Genomic DNA, 19,952 nt, shown 5'->3' on the forward strand with positions numbered 1-19,952 from the left:
ATTTATTCAGGAGTGCACAGAATTCAACATTGAAAAATGGAAGCAACTAGAAACCGTCTCCCCCTTTCTCAGGCAACTATCTGAGTAACAATTTCCATGCTTTTACCAACTATTTGAACAGCTTGTCTGAGCACTTCACACTGGTGAGTAATCACATTTTACTTAAGTGTAATGGTTCCCCCCACAGGTCATCAAGGTGGTTTAAACTCACAGCCTTCAGCACGGTCACCAGCCTTGCACCGGAGTGAAAAAAAACCACCACAACAAAGCACCAAACAATTCTAGAAAACGGGATTGTTATCCCCCTGTATGGGCCAATAAATGAGTAACAAAGGAAGGTGTCACTATCTGGGTTTACAAGAACGTTCACAAAAAGAGGCAAGAAAAGCACTCCCTTCCAATCTGTGTTTTGCTTCAACAAAAATCTCTGATCCCAACTGTTGCTAAGCATTTGGCACTACCCAAGTGCTAGCGCAAGCACCTGAAAGGCACTAGTCTAGAAGCAGGGGACAGGCTAGCTGAACCCTGGTTCACTGCCATCACGGCAATGAACACTGCGATGTGGAGAGTGTCAGTGTGCTTGCCAATGACCTTGCTTCAACTCATTTTATATAGAACTAAACTACCCCCCGATTCCTTAGATACATATACCTCTTCCTTTGAGTAGATCACCAAGTCCTTTAAGAAAGCCAAAATTTTTAACCTCATTTTACAGACCAGACATATATGGAGACATCTACTGAAGTGATCTGCCTACAGCACCACCAGCGGTTAAACTGCTGGACAAGAACACAGCTTTGCACAGTTCTCATTTAGTTGCCTAGCATCAGGCCTGAGCTTTGCCTCTGTGCTGCAGTTGTGAAAGAAGGAAGTCAGGGGAGTGCACCTGTCTGTCTCTCACTGCCCTGATGATATATGTCCCTCAGCAAAGAGATATTTAAGACTTCCCTGATGGAATTAAACTAACAAGACTTCCTCATCCTCCACCCTAAAATCAGAGAAAATATGGGTAATTTTCACATGCCTCTAGTTTTAAGCTTTCCCATGAATGTCAACATCAAATCTTTCCAGAAATCCTGCTTCCCCATCCCCCACGATGTATTTAGAAAGGTGGGGTTTTCCTCCATAATCTCCAGGACTATGGAACTGGCAGTTCCTTTATGTATATCCTGTACGGCTTGGTACAGCTTGGGAGGTTTGCTCCAAATCAGCATTGCAAGTAATACCCAAAAGCAGGGGTCCTCAAACTATGGCCTGCGGGCCGGATACAGCCCCCCCAGGGTCCTCAATCCAGCCCCCAGTATTTACAGAACCCCCCCTGCCCCACTGACACGCACACACCCCAGTCGGGGGTTGGGGGGGAAACCAAGCAGCCGCAGATGACTGCCTGCCACTTAACCCACACGCCAGCCCCCTGTTTAAAAAGTTTGAGGACCCCTGCCCAAAAGAGTTGAGATGCAGAGCAGAACAGCAGGCATTTGACAGCCGTTACCCTGAAAACAGTGGAATACAAAATACCTTTTGTCCAGCCCTGCTACTCTATTCCTAATGAGCTCCCTACAGCATATACCAGCACCAGACCACCCACACCAGCAGCAGGCAGTCTGCATGGCTGTAGCAGCTGTATGCCTTTTGCACGGTAGCTCACAAGTGAGCTCACTCTTTTGTTACAAGCAAATGGGAAACTACCTGAACGTGATTAACCAGGAGTGCTCAGTATCAGTAGCCAGGGCCTGAATCCTACCCTTCCTCAAAGCATACACAGAGTAAACAAGGCTCTCCTTTGAAGTACCTGGAGCTTGTCTTCACACATGCAAAGACTCAGAAAGCTTGCAGGCAGATAAAGTGTCTGGCTCACACCACTGAGGAACATGCAACTTTGTTCTGAAGGTTTTTAGCAGTTAACAGAAATAGCGCTTAGGAAAGGTCAGCAACTCATCCTTCTGGACCCAACAACAATAACGGGGCCAGCAAGGTTGTTCTGTGATGACACCCACAGTGAATTATGACCTGCAGAGGCTGTGTGACAGCAAGAGCAAATCAAATGTGGTAATGTGAGTCGCAGCTTGGACATTGCACTCTTTACGGCAAAGGGATATTATTTTCACCAAATCCAAACATACAAACAGCCAAGAAGGGGGTGAGGAGAGGGATGAGAACTGGCACATGACGCTGTGTTTCTACAAAGCCACAGTATCACTGTGCATGCGTTTGACAACAATCAGTGAGAAACAATGAGATCAGGCGGCCAGTGATTGGAAAGGTTCACTTTGAATGGATGTGCCTAAGAAAAGAGATTCTGGTGAGTAATTAACCCAGTCTCTTAACCCCCACTTCCGAGCTGCATAGCACCTCACTGGAGTGTTGAAATGAATGGCTGAAGGCCCCAAGATGAAGACAATGCAGAAAAAATTGGTAGCTTTGATTCTTTTTCCAACTCTGCTGTGGGTTTGGTGCGTGACCTCGGTCAAGTCATTCAAACTCCTACCAAACATGTTGTTCCTGCACATCTACTGCTTCCTCTTTTCCCTGCTAGAGGTTACTGTCCCTTCAGATCTGCACCCATGGTCCATTCCTAGCAATTTAGGTCACCTTTAGCGCTTTCAGTAGAACCCTACCAAACCCAAGTTAACTCTGAAACATTTTCCCAGGACTCTGGTTCTGCTCCATCCATGTGTGCTGAAAGGAATCAGTATGTAATGTTCCCCATGTCCGTAGAAAAAAACAAAATCTATTAACATCAAGCACGAATGCCTTCCCAAGTTGCAGGGGACTTCCTCGAGCAGATGACTGGATGAGAGAGGCTTTCAGAACACAAACCCAGAGAACCCATAAGAAACCTGAATGCAGAAGAGGCAGCTTTAATAACAGAATAAGATAAAGCCAAAGGCCTGTGAATGACAGTCCCACAGCACCTACAAAGGCATTTAAAATGGCTAGACTTGGGGTAAATCTAGGTACCCTGGATGGCTCTCTGGAGGAACCTCTCACTCCATCAACAAGACAAGAGACACCTAGGGAGTCACAGACCTTTAAACAATGCACCCAAGCCACTGTTTCTACAGTGTAAATAAATAAAACAGTGTAAATAAAGTGTAAGTAAATAAATAAATAAATAAAATCTACAGTGTAAATGAAAGTAAAATAGGAATACTGCCACTTAGAGCTACATCGAGAAGATCATGCAAAGCCTGGGAAGGTAGATACTGACTACATCCACACCCACTGTGCACATACATGCCAAAAAGCTCCCCAACCTAATCAAAGTATCATTGCATATTAAATATTTTTCGAGATTCATATCGTACTCTGTCTTATTTTACTGGAATCTAGGGGGATCAGATGGAACATTATGCAGCTCAACTTTCAAATGTATGGCCTGACCCACGCTCAGATTTTGGAAGCAACTCCTGCTTTCCCCACAGATCAAACTGACCTCTCTCGTCTCTCCTCAGCACTCCCAACCCACACATTCAAAGCCGTCCTTAAATTTTAATCTCCCAGACCACTACAGAGGCTGTATAGCATTTAGCTTATGCCACATCCGAGGCATCACATTTTCCGAGTACTGTGAATCACTGACCAAAATCCCCTGTCGACTGTTTCATTGCTTTGAAAAATTGGCCTTTTTTACAGACTGATTCAAATCTATGAAACGAGCCTTCCCAATGCTCTCAATCACACTCCAGGAACTAGGACCACCACTCATCTCTTCTCCTGCCCTTCCAGGAAAAAGTTTCATTCTTTTGAATGTGTCTCCCCTAATCGAGAGCTGTAGAAAAAGAAAAAACATACCAAAATAAATAACTCCAAATCTTCCCATGAAGAATTCCAGAGCCAAAACATGCTATGAAAGCAGAACTTCCACAGCACACTTCTCCCCCAGGGAAAGCGAGGAATTAAAACAGAAAGTGTGACAGATGTTAGCCACCTCACTTGGTGCATCACTGGAAGGCACCCAATATGATGAGGTGTACAGCATAAGCATCTCTGGAGAACAGAAATAGAATACAAATGCCCAAGAGCAGAGAAGTAAAATCCGCTATATGAGCCACAACCAACCATGAAAATGCAAAAAGTGCAATCACACTGCCTAGTGTAAAAGAAGAGAGAAGAGGGAGGTGAAAGAGAAGGAGGAAAGCAGAGCCATTTCTCAGGAGAGCAACCACAATTAATGGTTTGTTTTCCAGCTTTTGGTGGGTGAGATCTTAACTCCAGGATATCAGGCTCTTTATAGCACTAACAGGAGCATGGGGCATCTCTCACATAGTGAATAGCTGAATGAGAAGGAAGACAAACTCTAAGAACTAGATATTTAAGATGCCAGAGTACAGAAAGTCAGGCTGTGATATTCTCTTATGGAAAACATTCCTCCTGAGAAAACTCACCACTCCAGTTTCTTTAAGGAGCTTGTAACAGAAGAAGCATCCCACGGACTATGATGTCACATCTCTTTCAAGTGTCATGGATGCAGGATTGCTCCTGGTCTAATAAGGATCCACGTCGGTGCTGGGTATCACTGACCAAGAGAGACTGAAAAAGTGTTGTGACCCCAATAAAAATAAGAAAAAACAGAAGCTTGTAGAAATTTTCAACAGGACACTGGGTACCATCCTGCATTCCAGACAGCAGAGGCAAAAGGAGTCATCTAGTCACCTCCCTCGAGCAGCTCTGCAGCAGCCAACAAACTGTTCAAAACAAAACCCACATCTTGAGAAAGTGAGAATTAAAGTTCAAAGGAAGCCATCTTCCATGCCCCCATCCTCACCTTCCTCTACTCCTTATCTCACACAGAAAACTACAACCTAAGAGTCAGGAATCTGTAATTTATGCCATGAAGAATGAAAATGTCTTTCCAACAGTACCTATTGACACAAATGGGAATAATCAGAGTAATAATGAAAACACAAGCCAAATCAAGCCGAGCCAACATGAAAAATGCAAGTCAAACTCTAGAGCAAGCAGTGATTAATCTGGTATCGTGCTCCTCTCTGGCAGCAGCCCCTGTACAGTCTGCAGGGCCTTTGAGAGCTTTGTGTCAACAGAGGCACTGTCATTTGGACAAAATACAGAAATGAAGAGCTTGCGCTGGCACTTTCTGGACACTGTCACTACTCCTATTTTTGCCCATCTACCATTTGGGAACAGCTCTCTCCTGACATCCTAAAATTCCCGGCACTGCCTTCCATGGTACACAGTACCCCTCAGACCTGGTCCTAAATTACTGTCTGGGGGCTGTTAAAGCTTGTTAAACATCTGTGTTCTGTCTCAGGGAGCTGTATCTCAGTGAGCAGCAGGGATATTCCTCCCTTATTAAGCCTTTCAGAGCTTTTGGGGAGAATATATACTCCGTAAATATTCCTGTTCCACATTATTTACTGCATTCTTACTAATATATTACCACACAAGAGACATTCTGAAGGCTTTTAGAAGTAGCCTCTGTGCTGCTTAAACGTACCAGGCACAACTATAACAGCAATGCCTACATTTTAAGAGCAGATGGTACGATTTGATGGTCTCGTTGGCACTCCCAGCCGTGCTCTGCAGCCCCACCAGCTGTCAGAAGGGTGCAGGTAAGTGATTCACAGCAGGCCCATGAAACGGTATCATTGTATACCGTTCTCATTCCAAATTCAAAAAGGGAACGGTGGCTGACTGTTTGCACATTCACTCACGATCCAAACATCTGAGAATGCCTGTTCTGGGCTGACCTCCTACATAACACAAGCTATGGAATCCATCCAGTCAGTGAGGAAATTCAATAAACAATCGGCACTCCATCACACTTGAGGCTGTACAGGGAAAGCCAAATCCATCCCAGTCCTCAAGAGCATTCTGATTGTGTAAGGTGAGAGCTGACAAGTGGCGAGTGTCATGAGCAGGGAACAAGATGGAAAGTGGGTTTTAAATTTCAGAATCTGCAAACTGGAAATAAAAGATGATACTAGAGTCAGTGTTAGCAGGGCAATGAAAAAGCCACAGGTGAGATGACTTCTAAAAGGTCTGCACTTCACCAGAACAGCTGTAAGAAGTAAATGGCTGAGATACATGGGTCAACACAACCAAAATACCTTATCAGCAGAAACCTGTGGAAGTCATAGGCTGTGCTACAGCACTTAACACAAAGGTCTGACTGGGCTACATACGATTTCAGGCTGCCAAGAACCAGGACACGTGACCGCAGGAAAAACAGGAGCAGTGTGCCGTCTGGTCCCCTTCCCCATTTTGTTAACAAAATTCTGCAAGCCACATTAATAACTTGCTCATGAAGACTTGCCTACAGCTACTCAGCAGTCCTCAGGCAGGTGGTGTCACCTTCCTCCACTTCAGTGTTTGGTTTAACTTTACAAGCCCAAACTTCCAGTCATGGCAGTCCCTACTCCATCAAAACAGGGCCCCTGCTGGGTCCGGTGCCCCAGAGGCAGACAAAAGCAGGAAGGCGGGGGAGTTTTATTCCCCTGAAAGTATGAGGGGCTTTGCTTACCCAAGGCCTCAAAAAAGGCAACAAAAAAGACCCAGGGTACAAAGGCTGCCATCGCACCTTACGCTTTTTAAGTCCTTACACTTAAGGTCTCTCCTGCTGTTCTCAGCTTGGGCACCACTGTGGACGCCAAAGAGGGGGTAACAAAACCTGCAGCTGATGGGAGGGAAAGCTACTCTGTCCTTGCCAGCTAGAGAGCAATAAGGTCTCCCCTGAGCCTCCTCTTCTTCAGGCTGAACACCCCCAGTTCCCTCAGCTGCTGCTCATCAGACTTGTTCTTTAGAGGTACTGCACACAGCTTAGATACTATAAAGAAACTGCAGTACATAAAGCCCCATGTGCAAAGTTTCTTGCTGTTAACACAGCCCTCAACTCGCATGCAGATATGACACGTGACATTGGAAAGCTCTGGGCATATAAAAAAGGAAGGAAACAGTAAGAACCACCTATAAAAAAATTCAGTCTTCTATTGTCATTCAATGGAAATGAATGAGATGACATTCCAGCACAGAATGCAACCTACCATAGAAATCATTAAGCTATTAACTATGATCAGGAAAAGCCTCCACATGCTACTCCATAATATTTAGGTATGCTTTACTAAATTTAAGGTCAATGTTAAAGAAAATGTATTTTTAACTAAAAAATTTAAAGCACCAAAGCAGCTAAGTGGCACAACCAGGCCTCATCCCTAGCATAGCCCCAATCCAAGGCTGGTTTAAAACCCAGTCCAGTTAATCAGTGGGAGAACAGAGAAACAATAGATGATCAATTTGTGCACACGGGTGCTCTCAGAAACACAGGTGTTTTTAGAGAAATTGTTATACATGAATAGGAACTGCTTGTTCAAAGACTAAGCATGCTTGAAGGAGTGTGTGAGTTAAAGCTGGCAGAAAGAAGATCATGATCTCAGCAGGAGCCTGGAACTGAATAGATGAATCACCTGGGACAGAGTCAGGTGATGGATTCACAGAACTGACAGGACCAAAGGAAATTCCTAAAGACTTCAGACGTTGACTAATGGTTTGATAAGTGTATATAAGCTGTGCTGTATCCCTTGGTTCTCTGCCACTCACTAGGGTGGTGGCCCAGCTCCAAGTCGTGACTAAAGCAAGCCCAGCGGTAACCACCACGTCTGTGTGGATTTTTCCTTTACCAGTCAATACTGCTATAGTTGCCATTTTAATAACTGACTGAACATCAAATGTTACTAACAAACTGAAAATCGTAGAGTTTCACGAAGATGGGTGGACACTTCCAATCCAACTTGCCACATGTGTGGTGGAAATCAAACTAGCCATATACTTTTTCCAGACAGCAGAAGAAATTGCTTGTTGCATGCAATGCAATTTGATTGCTTTCAAAATGCCTCTCCTGGATGAAACTGTTTGCTCCCTGCAAGTTTCTCTTCCTCTCCGTTGATAATATAAGGAGCAAGAGCAACTGGTTCAGACTGAGTAATCCCAGGGGTGGCTGGCAACACAAGTAAGGCAGGAGGCCTACATGTGGTAACAGAGAATTGGGTACAGAAAAGCAGGGTTTGACCACAGACATTAGCAGTCTTTCTATATTCAGAGGCTGTGGCGTGACAAATGTAAAGTGACACAATAGTAAGAACGCTATCACTACATTTCTGTGACAACAGAAGAAGCTCTTGTACCTACCCATTGTTCAGCTCTTGGCTTAGTTTAGCCTTTCAGCTTTTAAGAACAGAAAAGTTAAATCTGAGTTACAACAAATCCACTAATTTAGTTCATGCCAATACACATAACTACACCATCTCCCAGAACATATAATAAGGACCTTACATTTTAGAAAGACAAAGTCGGGACAGTATTACTGTTAGATTGCAACAGTACCAGAATCGTTCCCAGTTTGTATTGAAGTAGAACAGTAAGCCATAACATGTAAAAAAATGCAGAGGAGAGGTTTATGTAGCCAAGGACCACTTACTCCAACTTGTAACTGATAAATCAGCTGAAATCTATTAGTCAGGTATGCATTAACACACACAAAGCAAACTTAGTAAGACACAAGTTTAGGCTTAAGGGTCAAGTCAGTGGAGCCTTCCCTGGAGAGAGACTCTTTCCTCTAACCAGCTCATCCTGTTTGTCAGTCTCCTAGTACTTAAAGATGCAATCGAAGTCAAGTTTTGCCAGAACAGCTGCTTGATTTCTAGCGGGAAAAGCCTACTCGCTCAGCAGCTTTGCTCCTGAAATGCATCAATGAGTCCTTGTCCCAACTTCAGAGGGACTAGGCAAAGACTTGCCTCGCAAAAGTACCAAGTATAATGTATATACACACACAGAGAGGAGCTTGTCTGATCTGCCAGTGTAATAGATTTGTGTCCTATAAACTCTTCAAGAGTTTATAATGTTTAAAATGGTCTGAATTCAGCCGTCCCTCGTTCCCACGAATATCATAGCAGGCATACGGTGATGGAAAGGCTGTGAGAGCATCCGTCCAAGAATGGCAGAATAGCATCTTACCGTGTCTCTCGGCTTCTGGAGTCACACGATTGGCAGCTTTATCCAAGTGTTGTTTAAACGGCTTGTGCTCTACGTCCAGCTGCTGCTCTCCTGGTACGTCCATGGCATAGATGCTCAAATCTGAAAGCCGTGAGCAAGGAAAGCGGTCTATGAACACACAAGTGTTATGGCCTGTGGCAAGCTGAGGAAGTGAAAAGACAGAATCTTTCAGCCAGCAGGGTAAGAACGTGCCAACCGGGAGAGCATGTACGGGCTGGGGTCAAGTGACCTACAGGGAATAAAACGCACGGTGCAGCACGCTAAACGGCCCACCCAGGTACGGGGTTTGGTTTGGTGTCCCAGAAGCACCGTTTCCAACTTCCAAGAAAGCGTTGCCCTGAAAGGCAGACACGCTTAAGGCAAAAAGCCAAAAGCAAACCCCTCAAAGCCCAGAACCATTCCCAGGAACACAGGAGTTAAGCCTAAAATTGGTTGAAAGCTGCCTCCTACCTCTTCCCCCCTTCAACACCAGCACATTTCCTTGTGATCCCTTTTCACACAAAAAAAAGATTGAGGCCTGTGGTATCAGCTTGGTACCGAAGCACCACGATGCGCTTGCTGGCTGCATGCGCTCTTAGAAGGCTGACAGCTTCTCCGCACACAACAGCCGAGGCTTCCAGTCTCTCTGGCCTTCCCACGCCCTGTTAAACGTGAGGAAGGCAAAGGCCGATAACATCTCAGGGGGTCGGGAGGGAGTCAAGATGCACTACATCTAGAGCTCAACGCGTTACCCAAAGCAATTACCAAACAGAACAAGAGGCAGGAGCGATCGGGGTAGACAGGCGCATAACATGCACGGCAGCAATACCCAGTCAGACTTGCAGGACTTCCAGTCACTTCATCCCGCAACTTTGCTTTGAATTTAGTTAAAAGGCAATCAGATTCTTAACGCTCATTCTGCTTTCATAACTTCTGGAGAAAGGCTAACATCTGGCATTAGCATTACAGAATTCAAGTACAAAAATCATGGCAAAGCTGAGCCCTGTCAAGTGACTTCCAAAGCAGGCTCTGGAGCCTTTCAACGAGACAGTCAAATCTGGAGTCCCAAGGGAATTCTGTGCCGGCTCTGTCTGTGCGACTGAGCCCTCTGACAAAGCACACCGCCATGCAGAAATGTGAGTGGGTTTATACCTCAGGCTCATTCACAATCTAGAAAAATAATACTGCCCGAGCGGACACGCTGGTTTAAGCGCCCATCGGGCCTGGCTGCGTAACCACGAGGGACCAACAATTCCTCCCCGGCTCCTGCCCAAGCAGCAGCGCAGCACTCGGAAGCAGCGGGCACACGGAGCCCCGTGGGCCCTCGGCAAGTACAAAAGTTATCCCTCCGCAGCCAGCAGGCCGACTCACAAGCACGAGGCACAGGTGGGAAAGTAACATCTAGACTGACCTTCAGTTCAGCTCCCCTCGATTTGTCAACGTGCAATTCCCGACGAACCTAGGCACAAAGAAAAAGCAAAAGAGCCCCGTTTCACTGGGAAGCAAATCCAAAGGCCTCTTCCCCTCGGCTGCTGCGGCCCAGGAGCTGACTGTCACGACACGGGATCAGCGAGACGCCTGAGCTGCCGCCTCCCAACCCTCCCCGGCAGTTAAGCGCTTGCCCTTTGCAATACTTTTTAGAGAAATCAGCAGGCAGGGGCGAGGGGTGGCGATTCCGCCGCCGGCTTGCTTTTCCTTGCCCTGCCCGCTCGCAGGGGCTGAAGAGGCTCCCGAGCCCCCCCCCGCCACAGCGTTACCGCAGCCCCCAAGGCAGCCCCTGCGGCCCGCGGGGGGCGGCAGCCACAGCCCGCTGCCACGGCCCCGGCCAGCGGCTGGGGGAAAGACAAAGCCCCGCGCAGAGCTGCGGCGGCTGCAGCGGCTGCCCGGGCAGCCCGGAGGCGGCGGGGGGCGGCAGGGCGCCGCGGGCCGACCCCCCTCCCGGGCGCCGCCGCCGCAAGGGAGCACCGGGGCCGCCCCGCCGCCGCTCCTCGCCTCCCCGCTGAGGTAGCGGCGCAGCTCAAGAAAACAAAAGGCAGCACCGTGAGCAGCCCGCTGACCACCGTCACCGCCGGGAAGACCAGAACCGCCGGCGGCCCCGCCGGTCCCGGGCCGGACCGCCCGCCTCAGCCCGCCCGCCGCCGGCACCAGGCGCTCCCTGCCGCGGCCGAGCGCCCGACCGCCACGTCCCCCCCAGCCGGCCGCTGCCCGACGGCCGCGCCCGGGCTCGCCCAACGGCCCCCAGCCGCCCTCAGCCCGGCCGCTCACCCAGCGCCGCCGCACGCCCCGGCCCGAAAGTCCTCCGGGCTCCCGGGGAAGCCCCGCACCGCAACAGCCGCTCCAGCGCGCCGCGCGGGCCGGAAATGAACCCGCCTGCCGGGGCCGGGCCCCGCCCCGCCCACACCCGCCGGCCCCGCCCACACCCGCCGGTCCCGGCCCCGCCCCGCCGGGCAGCGCGGCCCGGAGCCGGCCGAGGAGGGGCTGCGGCTGCCGTTCCGCGCCGGGCCGGGCAGGGGCTCGGTGCCGCCGCGGGCTCCCCTCGGCCTGGCGGCCCCCGGGGCTCGGCGGGGGCCGCCCGCGGGGTGCGGGCTGTGCCGAGAGCGGCTACGTGGGGGAGGCGGGGGCGGGGAGACGCAGGCGGAGGAGAGACCCCGGTCCCTTGTCCACCCTTCCGGCCCTGCCGCGCACTCTGCACCCCTTCGCTCCGGTAACACCTCCCTTTCCCGTCACAGGGAACGGCTATGGGCTCGAGAGGTTAAACCATGGAACAGCTCCGAATGGCTTACTTGTGCAGGGGAAAACCTTGTATGAGCTTTTCCTAAGCCACACGTTCCCAGCACTCGCTTTGTCCTACTCAAAAAGTGCGCTCCTGCAAAATCTCGTCTGTTTAATGAAAATATATTTAAAACTGCTGTTACTAACGTGCTTCTAAATGCAAACAGAGCAAATGCATCCCTATTTCCCACAGCAAAGTGGAATGCGTCATACAGAAATAATTTAACAGCTTGAGCCACGTGGGTGCTTTTGCATACGGAGGCAAAAAGCATTAATGCCCGGGCTGCGAGTGGGCGAAGGGCAGAGCGAAGGGAACCCCGCAGCCGCAGCGAGCATTCCCGGGGTCCGGTGGTGGAAACTGGGACTGGGATGTCGGCCCGTGCCCACCGTGCCGGGGCTCAGCACAGGGTTGGCGGAGCGCTGCTGCCATCTAGCGAAACAAAATGGGTACTGCAGCTGCCCGGTTGGTGGAGCGCTGCTGCCATCTAGCGAAAATATTTGAGTACTGCACCCGCCCGGTTGGTGCAGCGTTGCTGCTGTCTAGCGAAAAAGATTGCGTACTGTAGCAGCGCGATTGGTGAAGCGCTGCTGCCATCTAGCGAAACGATTTGGGTACTGCAGCCGCCCGGTTGGTGGAGCGCTGCTGCTATCTGGCAACCAAAAATTGGTACTAGAACACGGCGCTCGAACGCGTGTCCTCCGCGCGGGAAAGATTCTACCGTTGGCGTGACGCGAACCTGGGTCGTTGCAGTCGAGCCACTTCTACGCATGCGCTGCCCTTAGTTTGCTAGTAACGCTACTACGCATGTGTAAAAGCGTTTTTTGTAATACACATATGTAGCCACAATCCCTGCCCCGCGGCGTCAATCTGATTCTGTGTATGCACAGGCCTTAGTTTTGTCAGTAACGCTACTATGTGTGCGTAAATGCGGATTTTGTAATATGCATACACAGCCACAACCCCTCCCCTAGGCGTCAAGCCGATTCTACGCATGTGCTCCCCTTAGTATTGGCAGGAACGCTATTAAACACGCGTGAAAGCTGATTTTGTAATACGCATACGTAACCACAAAACCCGCCCCGCAGCATCGAGCCCATTCTGCGCATGCACTGCCCTTAGTTTTGCCAGAAATCCAACCGTGCATGCGCAAACACCTGTTCTGCAACGTGCATGCGCTGCCGGAAACGATGCCCCTGTAGAAGAATAGCTGCAGAAATGTGGCCATAGAATCCCTAAAGATCTGCACAATCCAGGCCTGGAATTAGAATAGGCCTGTAATTAGAATTGTGCTGAAGTTGTTGTGCTGAAGTTAACAAGAAAGTGGCCTTGATCTATTCTTGAATCCTGAGACCAAGTAACTTTGTTGCACTAACAGGCCCTGGCTGTAACAAGCTGCAGCTGTTAGGGAAGACAGGTGCAGGGCCAAGGGAGATGGGGAGCGGAATGGGAATAAAGGGAGTAACAAACCGCAAGGCTAAAACATAGCTAACGTAAATAGCTGCATGGATAGAATGCTTGTTCTAATCATGATAATTAGTCGTGTGAGAGCAGCGTGTGCTTAGGGGCTAATAACCAATTATATTTTGCTTTGAGAACATGCTTGTGTATCGAGGCTATATAAGAAGTGTTAGACGCTAATAAAGATGAGTAAGATGCATAACTCATATTGAGTAATTTCTTGACTCCGGCAGACCCCTCTCCCAACAATTGGCACCCGAACAATGGGAAAGCTGGAAAACTCTGCCTTTGCATTGTGAAAGTGGGCATTGCAAATTGGGAGTCGCTAGAGAGGATTTCGAGCAGGAAGGTGTCCGTAAGGAGTAAAGGCGTCTGAATCCGGAATTGAGCTCCTGCACGAACCTGCACCGGTAAGACCGATTTTCCCTTGATAATGGAAAGGGAGGCGGCACTCACGCTATTATCTGAGATTCTTGCTAAGCAAGAGGCTAGCGTGAGCACAAAGAAGCTCCACAAGCTCTGTAGGTGGGCAAAGGAAAAAGGACACCTAAAAGACCCACAATTGATGTTTAGTGTGACTGAGTGGCGAGAGATCGGGGATTCCCTTTGGGATGCGACCCTTAGTGGCAACAAGTCAGCCAAGGACTTGGGACCAACCTGGCGGGAGGTCACGAACCATTTACGATCAATGGTTGCGGAGAAAAAGATGGCTATGGCTGCTTCAGACCTCCTCGGTCGGGAAACCAAGTTGATGGAATCTATGGGATTATTTGGCCAAGGCGTTCCATCTGCGAAAGGCAAAATTGTGCCTATTACAAAACCTGCGACAGAGCTATTGCACCCGACACCGACACCGGAGGGTGCCGCGCAGCGGGGGCTCTGCCAACACGCCCCATTGCGTCCAGCCGGTTCTGCGCATGCGCTGCCCTTAGTTGGCCAGTAACGCTACTGCGCATGCGTGTTAGGGGGAGGGGGAGGAGGAGGGGTAGGGGTAGGGTTGGGGTTAGGGTTGGGGTTAGCGTTAGGGTTGGGGTTAGGGTTAGGGTTAGACTCAGGGTTAGGGTTAAGGTTGGGGTTAGGTTAGGGTTGGGGTTAGGGTTAGGGTTAGACTCAGGGTTAGGGTTAGGGTTAGGGTTAAGGTTGGGGTTAGCGTTAGGGTTGGGGTTAGGGTTAGGGTTAGACTCAGGGTTAGGGTTAGGGTTGGGGTTGGGGTTAGGGGTAGGGGTTAGGGTTAGGGGTAGGGGTAGGGTTGGGGTTGGGGTTGGGGTTAGACTCAGGGTTAGGGTTAGGTTTAGACTCAGGGTGAGACTAAGTGTTAGGGTTACAGTTAGGGTTAGGGTATTAGCGTTAGGGTTACGGTTAGGGTTAGGGTTAGGTTTAGACGCTTAACATTAGGTTTAGGGTTAGGGTTAGATGCTTAACAGGGTTAGGGTTAGGGTTAGGGTTAGATGCTTAATGTTAGGGTTAGAGTTACGGTTATGTTTATGTTAGTGTTAGACACTTATGGTTAGGGTTAGCGTTAGGGTTAGGGTTAGCGTTAGTGTTAGGGTTAGACTCAGGGTTAGCGTTAGGGTCAGGCTTTGGGTTAGGGTTAGGGTTAGGGTTAGCGTTAGGGTTGGGGTTAGCGTTAAGGTTAGGGTTAGGGTTAGACGCCTCTTAGGGACAGGGTTAGGGTTAGGGTTAGTGTTAGCATTAGGGTTAGGGTTAGGATTAGACTCTTAGTGTTAGATTTAGGTTTAGGATTAGGGTTATGGTTAGGGTTAGTGTTAGGGTCAGGTTTCAGGTTAGCGTTAGGGTTAGGGTTAAGGTTAGGGTTAGACGCCTCTGACGGACAGGGTTAGGGTTAGGGTTAGTTTTAGGGTTAGGGTTAGGGATAGGGTTAGGTTTAGGGCTAGGGTTATGGTTAGACTTTTACGGTTAGGGTTAGCATTAGGGTTAGGGTTAGACGCTTAAGGTTAGAGTTAGGGTTAGGGTTAGACTCTTACGGTTAGGGTTAGGGTTAGGGTTAGGTTTGGTTAGGATTAGGGTTAGGGTTAGGATTACACTTTTAGAGTTAAGGTTATGGTTAGCGTTACCCTAACACTAACCCTAACCGTAACCCTAATCCTAAACCTAAACCTAACTCTAGGAGTCTAACCCTAACCCTAACGCTAACGCTAACCCTAACCCTGTCCCTAAGAGGCGTCTAACCCTAACCCTAACGTTAACCCTAACCCTAACCCTAACTCTAACCCTAACCCTAGCCCTAACTCCAATGAACTCTACTACAGTACGCAAATATTGTAGTCAGACGGCAGCAGAGCTCCACCAAGCGCTTGACTGCAGTACTCACCTTGTTTCGCCAGGTGGCAGCAGCGCCCCACCAACCGGGCAGCTGCAGTACCCATTTTGTTTCGCTAGATGGCAGCAGCGCTCCGCCAACCCTGTGCTGAGCCCCGGCACGGTGGGCACGGGCCGACATCCCAGTCCCAGTTTCCACCACCGGACCCCGGGAATGCTCGCTGCGGCTGCGGGGTTCCCTTCGCTCTGCCCTTCGCCCACTCGCAGCCCGGGCATTAATACTTTTTGCCTCCGTATGCAGAAGCACCCACGTGGCTCAAGCTGTTAAATTATTTCTGTATGACGCATTCCACTTTGCTGTGGGAAATAGGGATGCATTTGCTCTGTTTGCATTTGGAAGCACGTTAGTAACAGCAGTTTTAAATATATTTTCATTAAACAGACGAGATTTTGCAGGAGCGCACTTTTTGAGTAGGACAAAGCGAGTGCTGGGAACGTGTGGCTTAGGAAAAGCTCATACAAGGTTTTCCCCTGCACAAGTAAGCCATTCGGAGCTGTTCCATGGTTTAACCTCTCGAGCCCACAGCCGTTCCCTGTGACGGGAAAGGGAGGTGTTACCGGAGCGAAGGGGTGCAGAGTGCGCGGCAGGGCCGGAAGGGTGGACAAGGGACCGGGGTCTCTCCTCCGCCTGCGTCTCCCCGCCCCCGCCTCCCCCACGTAGCCGCTCTCGGCACAGCCCGCACCCCGCGGGCGGCCCCCGCCGAGCCCCGGGGGCCGCCAGGCCGAGGGGAGCCCGCGGCGGCACCGAGCCCCTGCCCGGCCCGGCGCGGAACGGCAGCCGCAGCCCCTCCTCGGCCGGCTCCGGGCCGCGCTGCCCGGCGGGGCGGGGCCGGGACCGGCGGGTGTGGGCGGGGCCGGCGGGTGTGGGCGGGGCGGGGCCCGGCCCCGGCAGGCGGGTTCATTTCCGGCCCGCGCGGCGCGCTGGAGCGGCTGTTGCGGTGCGGGGCTTCCCCGGGAGCCCGGAGGACTTTCGGGCCGGGGCGTGCGGCGGCGCTGGGTGAGCGGCCGGGCTGAGGGTGGCCGGGGGCCGGCGGGCGAGCGAGCCCGGGCGCGGCCGTCGGGCAGCGGCCGGCTGGGGGGGACGTGGCGGTCGGGCGCTCGGCCGCGGCAGGGAGCGCCTGGTGCCGGCGGCGGGCGGGCTGAGGCGGGCGGTCCGGCCCGGGACCGGCGGGGCCGCCGGCGGTTCTGGTCTCCCCGGCGGTGACGGTGGTCAGCGGGCTGCTCACGGTGCTGCCTTTTGTTTTCTTGAGCTGCGCCGCTACCTCAGCGGGGAGGCGAGGAGCGGCGGCGGGGCGGCCCCGGTGCTCCCTTGCGGCGGCGGCGCCCGGGAGGGGGGTCGGCCCGCGGCGCCCTGCCGCCCCCCGCCGCCTCCGGGCTGCCCGGGCAGCCGCTGCAGCCGCCGCAGCTCTGCGCGGGGCTTTGTCTTTCCCCCAGCCGCTGGCCGGGGCCGTGGCAGCGGGCTGTGGCTGCCGCCCCCCGCGGGCCGCAGGGGCTGCCTTGGGGGCTGCGGTAACGCTGTGGCGGGGGGGGGCTCGGGAGCCTCTTCAGCCCCTGCGAGCGGGCAGGGCAAGGAAAAGCAAGCCGGCGGCGGAATCGCCACCCCTCGCCCCTGCCTGCTGATTTCTCTAAAAAGTATTGCAAAGGGCAAGCGCTTAACTGCCGGGGAGGGTTGGGAGGCGGCAGCTCAGGCGTCTCGCTGATCCCGTGTCGTGACAGTCAGCTCCTGGGCCGCAGCAGCCGAGGGGAAGAGGCCTTTGGATTTGCTTCCCAGTGAAACGGGGCTCTTTTGCTTTTTCTTTGTGCCTAGGTTCGTCGGGAATTGCACGTTGACAAATCGAGGGGAGCTGAACTGAAGGTCAGTCTAGATGTTACTTTCCCACCTGTGCCTCGTGCTTGTGAGTCGGCCTGCTGGCTGCGGAGGGATAACTTTTGTACTTGCCGAGGGCCCACGGGGCTCCGTGTGCCCGCTGCTTCCGAGTGCTGCGCTGCTGCTTGGGCAGGAGCCGGGGAGGAATTGTTGGTCCCTCGTGGTTACGCAGCCAGGCCCGATGGGCGCTTAAACCAGCGTGTCCGCTCGGGCAGTATTATTTTTCTAGATTGTGAATGAGCCTGAGGTATAAACCCACTCACATTTCTGCATGGCGGTGTGCTTTGTCAGAGGGCTCAGTCGCACAGACAGAGCCGGCACAGAATTCCCTTGGGACTCCAGATTTGACTGTCTCGTTGAAAGGCTCCAGAGCCTGCTTTGGAAGTCACTTGACAGGGCTCAGCTTTGCCATGATTTTTGTACTTGAATTCTGTAATGCTAATGCCAGATGTTAGCCTTTCTCCAGAAGTTATGAAAGCAGAATGAGCGTTAAGAATCTGATTGCCTTTTAACTAAATTCAAAGCAAAGTTGCGGGATGAAGTGACTGGAAGTCCTGCAAGTCTGACTGGGTATTGCTGCCGTGCATGTTATGCGCCTGTCTACCCCGATCGCTCCTGCCTCTTGTTCTGTTTGGTAATTGCTTTGGGTAACGCGTTGAGCTCTAGATGTAGTGCATCTTGACTCCCTCCCGACCCCCTGAGATGTTATCGGCCTTTGCCTTCCTCACGTTTAACAGGGCGTGGGAAGGCCAGAGAGACTGGAAGCCTCGGCTGTTGTGTGCGGAGAAGCTGTCAGCCTTCTAAGAGCGCATGCAGCCAGCAAGCGCATCGTGGTGCTTCGGTACCAAGCTGATACCACAGGCCTCAATCTTTTTTTTGTGTGAAAAGGGATCACAAGGAAATGTGCTGGTGTTGAAGGGGGGAAGAGGTAGGAGGCAGCTTTCAACCAATTTTAGGCTTAACTCCTGTGTTCCTGGGAATGGTTCTGGGCTTTGAGGGGTTTGCTTTTGGCTTTTTGCCTTAAGCGTGTCTGCCTTTCAGGGCAACGCTTTCTTGGAAGTTGGAAACGGTGCTTCTGGGACACCAAACCAAACCCCGTACCTGGGTGGGCCGTTTAGCGTGCTGCACCGTGCGTTTTATTCCCTGTAGGTCACTTGACCCCAGCCCGTACATGCTCTCCCGGTTGGCACGTTCTTACCCTGCTGGCTGAAAGATTCTGTCTTTTCACTTCCTCAGCTTGCCACAGGCCATAACACTTGTGTGTTCATAGACCGCTTTCCTTGCTCACGGCTTTCAGATTTGAGCATCTATGCCATGGACGTACCAGGAGAGCAGCAGCTGGACGTAGAGCACAAGCCGTTTAAACAACACTTGGATAAAGCTGCCAATCGTGTGACTCCAGAAGCCGAGAGACACGGTAAGATGCTATTCTGCCATTCTTGGACGGATGCTCTCACAGCCTTTCCATCACCGTATGCCTGCTATGATATTCGTGGGAACGAGGGACGGCTGAATTCAGACAATTTTAAACATTATAAACTCTTGAAGAGTTTATAGGACAGAAGTCTATTAACTGGCAGATCAGGGAAGCTCCTGTTATACTCTGTACTTTTGCGAGGCAAGTCTTTGCCTGGTCCCTCTGAAATTGCAACAAGGACTCATGGCTGCATTTCAGGAGCAAAGCTGCTGAGCGAGTAGGCTTTTCCCGCTAGAAATCAAGCAGCTGTTCTGGCAAAACTTGACTTCGATTGCATCTTTAAGTACTAGGAGACTGACAAACAGGATGAGCTGGTTAGAGGAAAGAGCCTCTCTCCAGGGAAGGCTCTACGGACTTCAACCTTAAGCCTAAACTTGCATCTGGCTACGTTTACTTTGTGTGTGTTAAAGCATACCTGTTAAATATATTTCTGTTGATTTATCGGCTAGTTACACGTTGGAGTAAGTGGTCCTTGGCTATATATAAACCTCTCCTCTGCATGTTTTTACATGTTATGTCTTATGATTTACTGTTGTACCTCAATACAAACTAGGAATTACTCTGGTAGTGTTACAGTCTAACAGTAATACCATCCTGACTTTGCCTTTCCAAAATGTGAGCTCCTTATTAGCAGTTCTAGGAGACAGGGTAGTTCTGTGCATTGGTGTGAACTAAATTTGCTGATTTGTTGTCATTCAGATTTAACTTTTCTGTTCCTGAAGCTGAAAGGCTAAACTAAGCCAAGTGCTGATCAGTGGGTAGGTACAAGAGCTTCTCGTGTTGTCACAGGAATGTTATGATAGCCTTCTTACTATTGTGTCACTTCAGCAGCCTTTCTGTATTCAGAGGCTGTGGCATTACGAATGTAATGTCTGTGGTCAAACCCTGCTTTTCTGTACCCAATTCTCTGTTACCACATGTAGGCCTCCTGCCTTACTTGTGTTGCCAGCCTCCCCTGGGATTACTCAGTCTGAACCAGTTGCTCTTGCTCCTTATATTATCAACAGAGAGGAAGAGAAACTTGCAGGGAGCAAACAGTCTCACACAGG

General features: G+C 50.9%; 1 protein-coding gene across 1 annotated transcript in view; it reads right to left on the minus strand.

Moving 5' to 3' along the window:
• The window catches only part of SMTNL2 (smoothelin like 2), a 39,599-nt gene extending 30,015 nt beyond the window's left edge, over positions 1-9,584 (minus strand). The window contains exons 1-2 of the mRNA XM_080398165.1: positions 9,460-9,584; positions 8,971-9,090 (exon numbers count right to left, since the gene is read on the minus strand). Coding sequence (XP_080254291.1) covers positions 8,971-9,090; positions 9,460-9,577 — 238 coding nt within the window. The 5' untranslated portion in view covers positions 9,578-9,584. The remainder of the gene's footprint in view (positions 1-8,970; positions 9,091-9,459) is intronic.
• Between the last annotated feature and the right edge of the window lie 10,368 nt (positions 9,585-19,952).

The sequence above is a fragment of the Falco punctatus genome (genome assembly GCF_963210335.1).
Source record: "Falco punctatus genome assembly, chromosome: 1".
NCBI classification, from domain to species: domain Eukaryota; kingdom Metazoa; phylum Chordata; class Aves; order Falconiformes; family Falconidae; genus Falco; species Falco punctatus.